The 13,783-nt window shown below is 41.2% G+C and overlaps 1 protein-coding gene and 1 pseudogene across 3 annotated transcripts in view; one reads left to right on the top strand and one right to left on the bottom strand.

The window, feature by feature from the left end:
- The first annotated feature begins 3,975 nt into the window (after positions 1–3,975).
- Positions 3,976–4,100, top strand: LOC122426913 (annotated as a pseudogene).
- A 7,123-nt stretch (positions 4,101–11,223) lies between these two features.
- Positions 11,224–13,783, bottom strand: part of SF3B1 (splicing factor 3b subunit 1) — a 36,435-nt gene continuing 33,875 nt past the window's right edge. For all 3 annotated transcript variants that reach the window (XM_043446043.1, XM_043446045.1, XM_043446044.1), the window contains one exon: positions 11,224–13,568. In XM_043446043.1, coding sequence (XP_043301978.1) covers positions 13,410–13,568 — 159 coding nt within the window. In that variant the 3' untranslated portion in view covers positions 11,224–13,409. The remainder of the gene's footprint in view (positions 13,569–13,783) is intronic.

Here is a 13,783-nt window from a genome sequence, read left to right as displayed (position 1 = left end):
ATGCTTAAAATCTAGCGCTCATTTCACCTGTTTTCCTTCAGTGCTGGGCATGTTGTTTCACTTCAAGAAAGTAGTTTTGTCTTTGTCAGAATACACATGCACCAAAGCATGAATTATTTAGAGTTTTCCATTATTTATCTCATTTTCGTTTAGTGCATCATCTTTCAGCAAATCTTATGTTTTCCCCTTGAACAGCATTTTGGCCAAGTTTTTCCATTATTCCTTCCCTTTTCTTTAGTATACTCTTGATCAAATATTAAATATACATTTATTTCTATACTCTTCAATAATATTTTCCATTCTCCTGGTCTCCTAGTGACTTATTTGACTTGACTGGTCCTACATGATTTTGGTGAAAAAAAAATGATATGCTCGCATCAAAAAAAATATGTATTTCTCATTAGCCTAGAAGAATAAGGTCAAAAACTAATTTCAATAGATAAGATAGTTCAAGTGGTTAAAAATAACACCAAATGGGAATGTAAATTATTAGTCACTGTGGAAAACAGGATGGGAGTTTCTCAAAAATCTAAGACTAAAACTACTAATATGATCCAGCAATTCCACTCCTGGGTATATATCTGAAAAAAACCAAACCACTAATTCAAAAAGATACATGGACCCCAATGTTCATAGCAGCATTATTTAAAATTGCCAAGATACAGAAACAGCTCAAGTATCCCAAAACAAGTGGATAAAGAAGATGTGAATAAATAAAGATACACACACATGCATGCACACACACAATGGAATACTACTCAGCCATAAAAAAGAAGAAACTTTTGCCAATTGCAGCAACATGGGTGAAGTTGGAGAGCATTCTGTGAAGCAAAATAAACAGAAAGACAAATACAGTTTGATGTCACTTAGATGCAGAGTCTAAAAAATATACAAACTAGTGAATATAGCAAAGAAAAAGCAGACTCACAATAATCAACTCATGCTTACCAATTGGGGGAAGGAGGCGGAATACGCATAGGGCTGTGGGAAGCACAATCTATTGGGTGTAAGATAGGCTACAAGGGTGTAATGTACAACACAAGGAATATAGCCAGTATTTTGTAACAATGTAAAAGGAGCACAACCTTTAAAAACTGTATTTAAAAATTAAAAAAAAAAAAAAATTCAACACTGAATACATGGACCAGTGGAAAGATCATTGGTTTGGGGTAAGACCAGCCATGGTTCAAATAATAACACTACCACTAAACCTCTCTGACCCTTCATTTTCTCCTCTGCACAATAGGCATAATAAATATCTGTCTTTATGGCTGTTGTGCGAAGCAAATGAGGAAACTGATGCTAAACTGCTTTAGAAATTGTAAAGCATTAATCAAATGTAAGGCATAGTGTTTAATTGCTTATTGAATAAATTCAAGTTTCATAATTTTTCCTTTGAATGCCAAGGTTCTAATCTTCAAAACATTCTTTATTTGCTCATATTTCATTGTTTTAGGACCTTGCCAAAATCAGGAATGATTTCCTTCTTTTTGCTGGCCTCAGTTAATTGATTTTTGTTAAACTACCAAGACAAAAAATTTCAGCACATAAGAAAACAGTATTACATTGAAAAAGGATTTTTCTTCACGTCCTTTTTTTAATCCAAGATAATATTAAGGGAATTCCCTGGTGGCATGGAGATTAGGACACTGTGCTCTCACTGCCGAGGTAGGTTCAATCCCTGGTTGGGGAACTAAGATTCCACAAGCTGTGTGGTGCAGCCAAAAATGAAAACACAAAATTATTTCAAAGAACGAAAATCTATATACAAGATAGTATTAAGTAATAAGTAGCTCTTATCCATCCCTTTTCAGGCTACTTTTTTGTTTGTTTTACAAATTGTTTGGAACTCTTTAAGACAGAGGGGTAACTGGTAAGCCATGGCAAACTTCCATGGACTATACTCAGTGACTACAGTAAAGAGACTAAGTAGCTTGATCCCCTTTAATAACATTTCTTGGGCAGAGATGATTGATACCATTCACTTCTAATTATAAACTTATTTTTCTTACTAGAGCAAGAAGAGGCCATTTTTTTCCTCTAAGGAAAAATTAAAAAGTAGGATCCATGTATGATTTCAAGCACAGACAGTGAAGTATCATTAAAATTTGTAGAGCATTAATTACTTCTGTTTCCTTGCCTTCTTATGACAAGTGTACCTGATCTCTTGGGGTGGCTGGCCAGAGCGCTGCAGTGCCCCGCTCCAAGAACAACAGTGACTGACAGCTCATCCATCCCAACTCCCCTGTGGAAAATGTCCGAGAAGTTGCTTAGGCTGCAAGTCAAAGTAGCCATGGTCTTTTGGAAGGTTCACTATTAACCCTTTCCCCCTGAAAAATACAGGATATTCTAGATACTTTGTGGTATAAAAAATAATTTTTCTAACATCCTCCAGACCTCTAAAGACTAGACATCTAGGGAAAGTAGCCAACAAGTAAGTAATTTGAAAAGCATGAAATCAGCTTGTATCAAGTCCTTCCAAAATTGGCCCATTTCTTTTGCAGTGGTTGTCTAGGGTTGGGGCAGCAACCAGCAGGGCCACAGTGTCACCGTTAAGGAGATAGGAGTAGGGTCTTTGGGTAGGGTCTTTGATTTAGTCAGCTTGAACGTCTTCTTTAAACTAATTCTGTCCTGAGAACACGTTCTGAACAAACTTTATGTGTCTATGCTGCTGATCCAGGAAATGAACCAGGAGTATTGATCTTCCTGCATCATCGTTCAATTCATACCATTTCCTTACTTGAAAACCTTGAACAAATATTTGTTGAATAAATGAAGTTTGAATAGTCAGTGGTTACCCACTGCCTATATAAAGTTTAAAAGATGGCCTAGGAAGTGCTCCATAAACTGAAGCAAAATTACACCTCATTCATTCGTTTGCTCAATAAATATGTATTGGGTACCTAGAAGAAGGATCTCTACTTGGTGCTAGAGGGTCAGATATGAAAACAAATCAGATACTGGCCTGAACTTCTAGGGCTATCTGATCTTCCACTATTTCACATCCCTAGGGCTGCCCACTGCCCCACACTTTCTTCAACACAACCCAAACCTCTCTACTTTGTTAGTTTCTCTTCCTTCCCTCCGACATAATCCAGGCAATTCTAACTTATCCTCAAATTAAAGCTCAAGTGTGCCCTCCTCCTCAAGCTGCCTCCTAAACACACGTTCTCTCCCCTCTTCACCATGAAGAAAGCTCTGTCCTCTGACTTCATGGAGAACTTGATGAGCAGTTTTGTTTGGGCATTTTCTCTTCTATCACCATTACATCAATATTTTCTCCACCGTCTTGAAGGGAAGGACATTTTCAATTCTGTTTAGAGCAGCTGGCCTTCAACTAGTTGGCACTTAGTAAATATTTGTCAAATAAATGAATGAGTAAGTGAATACCTCATGACTTAAGTTATAAATACTTCTTTTACACCCTTGAGAATACATTTCTCAAATCTCCTTAAAATTATGCTTTCACAAACTTAAAAGCCAAATAGGTCATTTGCTCAAGTTTCTTCAATACAATGAAAATGTAGAAATGCCCACGAGAAAATGAAATGTGTTATAATGTGTTATACTACAAATCTCATCAGTTATGTATGGAAGGCAGAATTGTGTCGCTATCTCCAAAGACTTGAAGTTTGAGAAGTGGGGTGTGTTTCTATCCACTGCATGGCACCAGTTCTTTCTAAAATGATGAGAAGATTTGAACAGTAAACCTACACTTTCAGGTCTTCAACTGAACCCAGGCCAGTCCCCTAGTCCTCTCACACCTTCTGCTGCACCTGACATCAATCCAATCAAATATTTTCCCCAGCCACTTGGGCTGCTGAGCAACGCTAGAAAATACTTGCAGTTTCATGGGACTATCAGGCAATCCTGAAGGGCCCCATTCTTTCTCAAGAGTGTTTTACAAAGTCTTCTTCTCAAGCCACCTACCAACATCTCTCTCCTCCAATTTTAGCACGACAAAACGGGTTTCCTCTGTCGTGATAATAAAGAACACTACCATGAGGGCCCAGTGTGCAATGGTTGCAAGCAGCAGCCTCCTCAGTAGTGTGTACAACCTGTTCCCACATAGGTTGCCCTAAGGGACCTTGGTGACAACTCTTTCTGGTGGGCATTCATGACTGGCCCGCTGTCCCCAGTCTAGGCTCCAGACAGGTATGCGCTGTGCCTTTGGAAAGCCCCAGGGCACAGTGGCCAGGGCCCATATTGGCTAAGTCATAATATCCATTCGCACCAAGCTGCAGAACAAGGAGCAAGTGATTGAAGCCCTCCGCAGGGCCAAGTTCAAGCTCCCTGGCTGCCAAAAGATCCACATCTCCAAGAAGTGGGGATTTACTAAGTTTAATGCGGATGAATCTGAAAACATGGTGGCAGAAAAGTGGGTCATCCCGGATGGCTGTGGGGTCAAATACATCCCTAATCACGGTCCCCTGGACAAATGGCGGGCGCTGAACTCATGAGAGCATCCGTGCTGTCCCCTCCTTAATCACGCTCACCAGTAAATCCTATTTCCTGTCAAAAAATAAATAAACTATAGCAACATCAAAGCTGTTACTTTTATCAAACACTATGCTTAGGCCTTTTACCTTATAGGCATTATCTCAGTTAATTTTCCCAAAGATCACCACTTATTGAAGCAGATACAATTATTATCCCCTTTCTACAAGTTAGGAAACTGAACTTGGGAAACAGAAGCATAGAGGGGTCAAGTAACCTGCCCAAGGTCATACAGGCCCTAAGTGTTATATCCAGGTTGTAAGTCCAAGTCCCAGTGAACTCCAGAGCCAACTGGTAAACTTGTATTATATTTGATTCCCTGTTTTACTCTTCCCTTAGAAGACGGTGAAGGAGGGAGAGGATTCTGGCCAGGACGTCTGGCTCTTATCCCAGTCCAGTTCATACAGGCCTCCAAAGAGTACGTCTCCATCCCGTCAGCTTAAGGTTCTCCTACCACCAATGTGAACCAGTTAATAGGAGAAACAATGTGGATATACCCGTCACATTGACCTAGCCAGCTTTTCTTGGTTTCTGTCACTCTAACAGAATATCAGAGACTGGGTGGCTTAAAAGCAAGTGGTTGTTCCTCACATTTCTGGAGGCTGGGAAGTTCAAGATCCAGGTGTGAGCAAGATCCAGTGTCTGGTGAGGGCATGCTCGCTTCCTGTTTTAAAGACAGCCATTTTCTCTTCGCATCCTGCCAAGAGAGAGCGCAGACAGAGGGTCAGCTCTCATATCCCTTCTTATTTTTTTAAATTTATTTTATTGAGGTATATAATTGTATTAATTTCTACTGTACAGCAAAGTAATTCAGTTTTACATATATATATATTCCTTTCCATATTCTTTTCTGTTGCAGTTTATCACAGGATATTGAATAGTGGGGCTTCCCAGGTGGTTCAGTGGTAAAGAATCCGCCTGCCAAGTGGGAGACCTGTGTTCGACACTTGGTCGGGAAGATCCCCTGGAGGAGAAAGTGACAACCCACTCTTGTATTCTTGCCTGAGAAATTCGATGGATGGGGAGCCTGGAGCCTGGTGGGGAGTTGCAAAGAATCAGAAACAACTGAGCAACTAAACAGCAGTGGCTGTATTGAATACAGTTCCTGTGCTACACAGGAGGCCCTTGTTTACTCATTCTATATGTAACAATCTGCATCTGCCTATCCCAACTCCCAGTCTACGCTCCCTCCTCCACGCTCCCTCCTCCAACCCTCCTCCACGCTCCCTCCCACTTGGCAACAAGTCTGCTGGCTATGTTTGAGTCTGTTTCTGTTTTGTAGATAAGTTCATTTGTGTCATCACATTCCTTTTATAGGAACACTAATCTCATTGATGAAGGCTCCACTCTCATGATCTCTTTACCTCCCAAAGGGCATCTTCTAATACTATCATGTTAGGGTTAGGGTTTTAGCATGTGACTCTGGAGTGGGGGGGCACATTCAGTTCTCAGTTCAGTTCAGTTCAGTCGCTCAGTCGTGTCCGACTCTTTGCAACCCCATGAATCGTAGCATGCCAGGCCTCCCTGTCCATCACAAACTCCCGGAGTTTACTCAAACTCATGACCATCGAGTCAGTGATGCCATCCAGCCATCTCATCCTCTGCGGTCCCCTTCTCCTCCTGCCCTCAATCCCTCCAAGCATCAGGGTCTTTTCCAATGAGTCAGCTCTCTGCATGAGGTGGCCAAAGTACTGGAGTTTCAGCTTCAGCATCAGTCCTTCCAATGAACACCCAGGACTGATCTCCTTCAGGATGGACTGGTTGGATCTCCTTGCAGTCCAAGGGACTCTCAAGAGTCTTCTCCAACAGCACAGTTCAAAAGCATCAATTCTTCAGCGCTCAGCTTTCTTCACAGTCCAACTCTCACACCATACATGACCACTGGAAAAACCAATAGCCTTGACCAGACGGACCTTTGTTGGCAAAGTAATGTCTCTGCTTTTTAATATGCTATCTAGGTTGGTCATAACTTTCCTTCCAAGGAGTAAGCGTCTTTAATTTCATGGCTGCAGTCACCATCTGCAGTGATTTTGGAACCCAAAAAATAAAGTCTGACACTGTTTCCACCGTCTCCCCATCTATTTCCCATGAGGTGATGGGACCAGGTGCCATGATCTTAGTTTTCTGAATGTTGAGCTTTAAGCCAAATTTTCCACTCTCCTCTTTCACTTTCTTCAAGAGGTTTTTTAGTTCCTCTTCACTTTCTGCCATTCAGTCCATAGCAGAGCCTTATTGGAAAAAGCAGTTGATTTTATTACCATAAAAAAGCAAACATTTCCCCTTCTTTTGTTCCCTTTTTAATTTCACCCAAGTTTCAGCAAGGGAGCATCCCAGGGTGTTCTGACCATCTCGTGGCTATCTGTATCTGTAGGCCAACCTGCTTTCACACCTACACTCATGTTACTGAAGCTCAGCTCTCACCCTCCGAGGTCTAGGTCCGGGCTCTGTTGTTGTTCAGTCGTTCAGTCGTGTCCGACTCTTTGTGACCCTGTGGACTGCAGCACGCCAGGCTTCCCTGTCCTTCACCATCTCCTGAAGTTGCTCAAACTCATATCCATTGAGTTGGTGATGCCATCCAACCATCTCATCCTCTGTCGTCCCCTTCGCCTCGTGCCTTCAATCTTTCCCAGCATCAGGGTCTTTTCTAATGAGTTGGCTCTTCCCACCAGGTGGCCAAAGTGTTGGAACTTCAGTTTCAGCATCAGTCCTTCCAGTGAATATTCAGGGTTGACTTCCTTTAAGATTGACTGGTTTTATCTCCTTGCTGTCCAGGGGAATCTCAAGAGTCTTCTCCATCACCACAGTTGAAAAGCAGCAATTCTTCTGCACTCAGCCTTCTTTATGGTCCAACTCTCACATCCATACATGACCACTGGAAATACCATAGCTTTAACTAGACGGACCTTTGTTGGCAAGGTAATGTCTCTGCTTTTTAATATGCTGTCTAGCTTTGCAACAGCCTTTCTTCCAAGGAGCAAGCATCTTTTAATTTCATGGTTGCAGTCACCATCTGCAGTGATTTTGGAGCCCAAAAGAATAAAGTCTGGCACTGTTTCCATTGTTTCCCCATCTATTTGCCGTGAGGTGATGGGACCGGATGCCATGATCTTAGTTTTCTGAATGTTGAGTTTTAAGCCAACTTTTTCACTCTTCTCTTTCATCAAGAGGCTGTTTAGTTCCTTTTTGCTTTCTGCCATAAGGATGGTGTCATCTGGACATCTGAGGTTATTGATATTTCTCCTGGCAGTCTTGATTCCAGCTTGGGCTTCATCCAGCCTGGCATTTAGCATGATGCACTCTGTGTGTAAGTTAAATAAGCAGGGTAACAATATACAATCTTGACGTACTCCTTTCCCAATTTGGAACAAGTCGGTTGTTCCATGTCCGGTTCTAACTGTTGCTTCTTGACCTGCATACAGGTTTCTCAGGAGGCAGGTAAGGTGGTCTGGTAATCTCATCTCTTGAAGAATTTTCTACAGTTTATTGTGATCCACACAGTCAAAGGCTTTAGTGTAGTCAGTGAAGCAGATGTTTTTCTGGAATTCTCTTGCTTTTTCAGTGATCCAACGGATGTTGGCAATTTGATCTCTGGTTCCTCTGCCTTTTCTTGAACATCTGGAAGTTCTTGGTTCACATACTTTTGAAGCCTAGCTTGGAGAATTACATCCTGGCTAAGAGGAGGCAGATCTCAGTTGGCGGTGCCCTCAGGGCCCAGTCCCGACCCTGCTCAACTGTCATTGCTAAGGAAGCCAGGCGCCCGGGTCACCCCTGGCCCTCAGGATCCTCAGGCCACACAAACGGCAGGGGATGGGTGCTGCAGACTGTGACCCAAGCGACTGCCACTGCCATTAAGTCATAGAGGCGGGGACAGGGGAGAGGTTCACCGCTTCCTCAAGGCCTGCGCCAACCAGTAGTCGGTCTTGGTGGGGGCTCTGGAGCCTTGCAAGACACAGCCCCCAGCCTGTTTCCTGGGTGGGTGGGCTGTGGGGACCTGGGGAGAAAGCGGGGATCCACCTCTTACCTCACTCTCCTCTCGACCACCACCTCTTGGCCTGACTGTTGACTGAAGGGCCCACTAATGGCAGCTCACTGACGTTGCTTACGGGAGAGACCCACTGCAGCGCCGACCCGTGGCTGAGCAGGACCACCAATGGTCCCTAGCAGTAACCATTGCCTGGTAAGGCGGCGCAGGGCAAGGTTGGCACAGCAATGCCCTTGTGCTAAGGGCTGCACTTAGCCAGGCGAGATTACAGCAGGAACTTCCGCCCCTTATATCATTACTACATGGGGAACGCAGCGGTACTGCAGCCTATGCTTCTCAAACTTTAATGTACATATAGGTCACCTGAGAATCTTACTAAAATGCAGATCATTTCAGGAGATCTGGGGTAGTATTTTGCTTTTAGTACCTAAGTCACATTTGACTTTGTGACCCCACAGACTGCAGCTTGCCAGGCTCTTCTGTTCGCGGGGTCCCAGGCAGGCATATTGCCATTTCCTTCTACACTGTAGTTTTAAAAATTATTTCTTTTTGGCTACATCCCGTCTTGTGGTATGTTGTTGCCCCAGGAGGGCCTCTCTCTAGTTGTGGCCTGTGGGCTTTAGTTGCCAGGTGTCATGTGGCATCTTAGTTCCCTGACCAGGGATAGAACCTGTCCCCTGCATTGGAAGGTGGATTCTTAACCACTGAACCACCAGGGAAGACTTGAGTTTATTTCTCAAAAACTGCAAGTGACACTGACACTTTTGATCTCCAGGCTAAACTTTCAGGAGCAATGACCTTGACATCTGGCATCTGAAGTTTTTCCCGGGTGATCATTTTGGAGCCAAGTGATTTTCCTCCCCTATGTTTAAGTTCTATATTCTGCTTTGGTGATCAAACTATGCAGAGCATCCAGTTGCACATTACACTTTATACACATGAGATACTACAGACGCCAGTTAACTACCAGGTTTAATTTTGGGGGGTTTTGATTTTTTGTACATGATTTTCCTCATTTATGACTACTTGCTTCTGAAGTAGTGGTACTACTATTTCTATATTTTGATGCCCATATGCCATGGACAAACTTTTCATGCCTACAAACTACCACATTGCTGTCTTCCTTATGGACACAGGAAAACATGTTTCTCTTCCTGTCCAAGAAAATCCCTCCATCGATGCCCTGACTTCCAACTCATTGAAAACACATTGTTACTTGTTTTGTTTTGCTTATCAGCCTGCTCTATTTTATCTAGTCCCAAACTTTCTCTACAGTAATACTGGTAAAAAATTGTTTCATGAAATTACATTATTTAAGAACAGAAAGTGAATGCAACACAATTTTAATTGCTGAATTTAGCTGAAGGATGTATGGATTTCATTGTACTATTCTTTCAACTCTTCTCAGTGTTTGTAAATTTTTAAGTTTGGGGGGGTAAATACAGGAACAACTAACAATTTATCCTTTGTTTCTTCCTAGCACAAAGATACTCCCAGATAACATAAATTCCTTCCAGAGCCTCTCACTCATTAAAAATTTCCTCCCACAAATTTTTTTCCGCAAAATTTTAAACATCATTTTGTCTAACCTGACATGTAAGCACACCCTTTTATAATCTTTCTGCATTATGAACTATTAACAAATTTTAAAAACTTTAGCTTTTCTAGCATGAACACTAGAAATGTCATTTACTCTCTCGTTTAGTAACTCTTACCTACATTGTAAATCTGTATTCTCTCTCTATTCTGCAGTCATCTTATTTCTACAGCTTCCTATCCACTTTTTCGCCCCCCTCCTCCAGTCATACACAAGCAGGGCCCTGAACACTGCATCCGAGGCAGAGCACCAAGCTGGCGTTCCTGCCTGTGTGTGCAACTGGTTCCAGCCCGGACTGGAACTGCCGTGTTCAACTCTAAGCGACCCCACGGACTGCAGCCCACCAGGCTTCTCTACCCATGGGATTCTCCAGGCAAGAATGCTGGAGTGGGCTGTCATGCCCCCATCCCGATCTTCCTGACCCAGGGACTGAACTGGGTCTCCTGCATTACAAGTGGGCTCTTTACCACCTCAGCCACAACATGTTCTGAGGACCAGTCAACATCCTATGTTTTCAGCTTGGTTTCCCCAGGACTGATGCAGGTTTATCCAAGGTGGGTGTTTTTAATATTTATGAAATAGTAAATCTAGTTTCTACCGAGGTAATTGCTACCTAAAATGAAATGCTTTTTTACATGACCCTTTCATCAGACATATGTGAGTCCTGCTTAAACAAGTATCAAAATAGTTCTCAAGCTAGGGAGATTTTGCACTCCAGGATACATGAGACAGTATCTGGAGGCATTTTTGGTTATCACAACTGGGGTGGGGGTGGTGTTGCCATCTACTGGATAGTCAGGGATACTGTACATCCTACAATGCCCGCAAAGTGACCCACACAATAGATGTGTCTGGCCCAAAATGTCAATAATGCCAAGGTTGAAAACCCAGCTGTAATTTCTGCTTTATCTAAGCTTGTAAGATTTAGGAAGCACTGAACACCAGAGGACCAAACAACTGAACCTATATGGCTCCAACTGTTTTTTTCAGTTCTTTATTAAAAACCAATATTCTTTGGTTTTTCAACATTAAGTCCCCTTAATTGGAAAAAAAACCCCAGAGTTCAATACCATTAAAATGGCACAACCACAACAGTGTAGTGCAGTAATAATACAAAGTCAACTAAGATTAAAAACTGGTCTAAGACTTTGGATATAATAAGTTTTATTCATCTGGTGGTACTTGATGCTCACAGGGCACCATACAACAAACTTTTAAAAATACAATAAGAAAAAAATTGAACAGCCAGAGAGATCAATTCCATTAGAGGGCCCACAGGAAAATCAACAAAAGCCCACAGAAAAACCCACCCACTGTCCCCTCAGAACATTAATTTCTTCCTTTTTAAGTTTGGCTTTAAGAAACACCAAAGGAAAGTGCGAAAGAAAAAGTCTTTGTTAAAACTTCACATAGCGTCTTTCACATATGTATCTCACAAAATGCTTTCCTTATTCCAGAAGCATATAAAATAATTCAAACATTTGTGAGCGTCATTTGGTCCCAACTTTTACGATCACAGGCCTCAGTATTTGCCTCACCTCTCTGTCCTCAAGTTTTTGTATCAGTAAAAAACCACTTCCAATTGTCTTTGCTCCACACTGCCACTAAAAATCATAGACGTTTTACATAAACAGCAAGGGCCAAAGCAAATTGAACTTATGCAAGAACTTGAATATGTAACTAAATTTTCCAAAGACTGGTTTAAAAGCAAATTTTGGCTTTGAAATTTCATTGTATTCTTTAATTTTCACAATTAGTAATTACTGAAGGTCATCTGACATCGAGCATAAAAGAGAACAGCAAGATTTAAAGTTGCACTAGGGATACCGTTACAGTAACTTCTAAAAATAGATGAATTTCGAAATTTTGTACCGTTGACATTTGTCATGAAGTTATGTCACATAAGAAACTAGTTACTAATTCTGCCTGATCAGCTAATGCTCAATTTTGTACAAGTCAGCCAATTATAAGTTATTTCTCAAGGTTTAAGCCTCCAAAACAGGGAGCCCTAAGTATTAACAGTTCAATAAATTAACCTAATCTCAGGATATTGGTTTTCCTTACTGTGGCAGAGCCATTGTATATTTAGGCTGCTGCGGCAGCTCATTTCTCATCAGAGTTCCCGTTAAGTACTATTACATAAGGAGATAAACTAAAATAGCTATGGGAAGATTAACAACTAAAAAAGTTTATACTTTATTATAAAAAAAGTACTCTATTAATGCTTGGTTCTTCTAGATTTGAATGGCATTTCAGTTTATGCTCAGCACCTATTGATCAATTATTATCTGATAATTGATTGATATTATCTGATACTTAAGCAAAACTAAGCAAACCTAGACATTTCAGCTGCTGCCATTGTGTAGTATTAGTACATAAGTAATCTGCAACTAGATGTTTCCCCTTTTCCATTACACTGTATTTCTTAAAGGCAAGAGGCAGGTCAGAAGCACCTCTGCATCCCTACAACCAACCACAATGGCTGACACACAGTAGGTGCCTAACAGGTAGTGGCTTGTGACATGACATGGGCAAAGATCTCCAAGACTGTCTTATTCTAACCAGCATGACTTAGAGGTAGCCGCACTCCCTACAGAGAGAAGTTTAAGCTCCTTTTCCCACATTCTAAACAGAACAAGAGTTGGATATGACTTGAATTACTTCCCTTAAGCAAATTCATAAGCATTTTGAGAAATCAAGAGATGAAAGGCGCTATGCAAGTGCAAAATAATATTAAAGACAGTTCAGCAAAGGTGCTATATTTTCTAAGGTGATGGAAGGGTTGTGCTAGTTTGAGGTTAACACCCCCAAAGCTACTCTTCCTAATGTCTTTATCAACAGAGCAATGGAATTTTGACAAAGATACCATCACTTTATATAGCTTGTATTCTACTAACTACTTTCTATAAACCAGGTGACAGAAAACGATATTAAGTCACTTATTCTACAGAAACCAGTACTTTATCAAAGTTCCGCATTTTACAAGTCATGTTCAAAAAACACACACGAGTTAGCATTTTGTACACAAATGTTTATTTCTCAATTAAACATTCCCTTTAAACACAAGGAATGAATTCTAAATCTTCATAAACATGAATTAAAAACGAAAGCCCTCCAGCATAGTGTGTGTCATCACTGTTCGTGGTCACTACTGGCGTTTACTGCTTAACATCAAAAACAAAGGTTATTTAAAAATCATGCTACTGGGTTTCTAGCTCTTCCTCTATGACCAGTTCTACGCTGATCTGCAATGTTTAAAAGTTTACATCACCAAATCAAAGCAAGTTTAATGTGTGAAACAGCTGTGCATTAAACACAAAATAAACAATAAAGTTACAAGATATAGTCAAGTTCGTAACGAATATAGGTGTTCTTATCATCGTTGTAGATTCTTGGGTAATGTGCTATGAGAGCATCCTGTGAACCGATGTAAATGGAGTTGTAAATTTTCCAATACACATCTCTGACTTTCCGGGCTGGGTGAAACAAACCCTAGAATAATTAAAAGGTTACATTATTTCAATAACTACATAACCTTAACACAACAAACAAACCATAAAGATGTGGTTCTAAACATCTCCCTTTGAGAGAAAAAAAAAAATGTCAATTGCATAAAACTGCAGTGGCTAAGGACAAAAATCTAATCTTCTCTCCCCTCATAACTGTTTTCCCATATGGCACAAATATATCCTCCCTAAATGATAATT

This window comes from Cervus canadensis, chromosome 24 (genome assembly GCF_019320065.1).
Source record: "Cervus canadensis isolate Bull #8, Minnesota chromosome 24, ASM1932006v1, whole genome shotgun sequence".
Classification (NCBI taxonomy): domain Eukaryota; kingdom Metazoa; phylum Chordata; class Mammalia; order Artiodactyla; family Cervidae; genus Cervus; species Cervus canadensis.
Note: the sequence above shows the minus strand (reverse complement) of the source record. Positions and strands in the feature narration are given on the sequence as shown.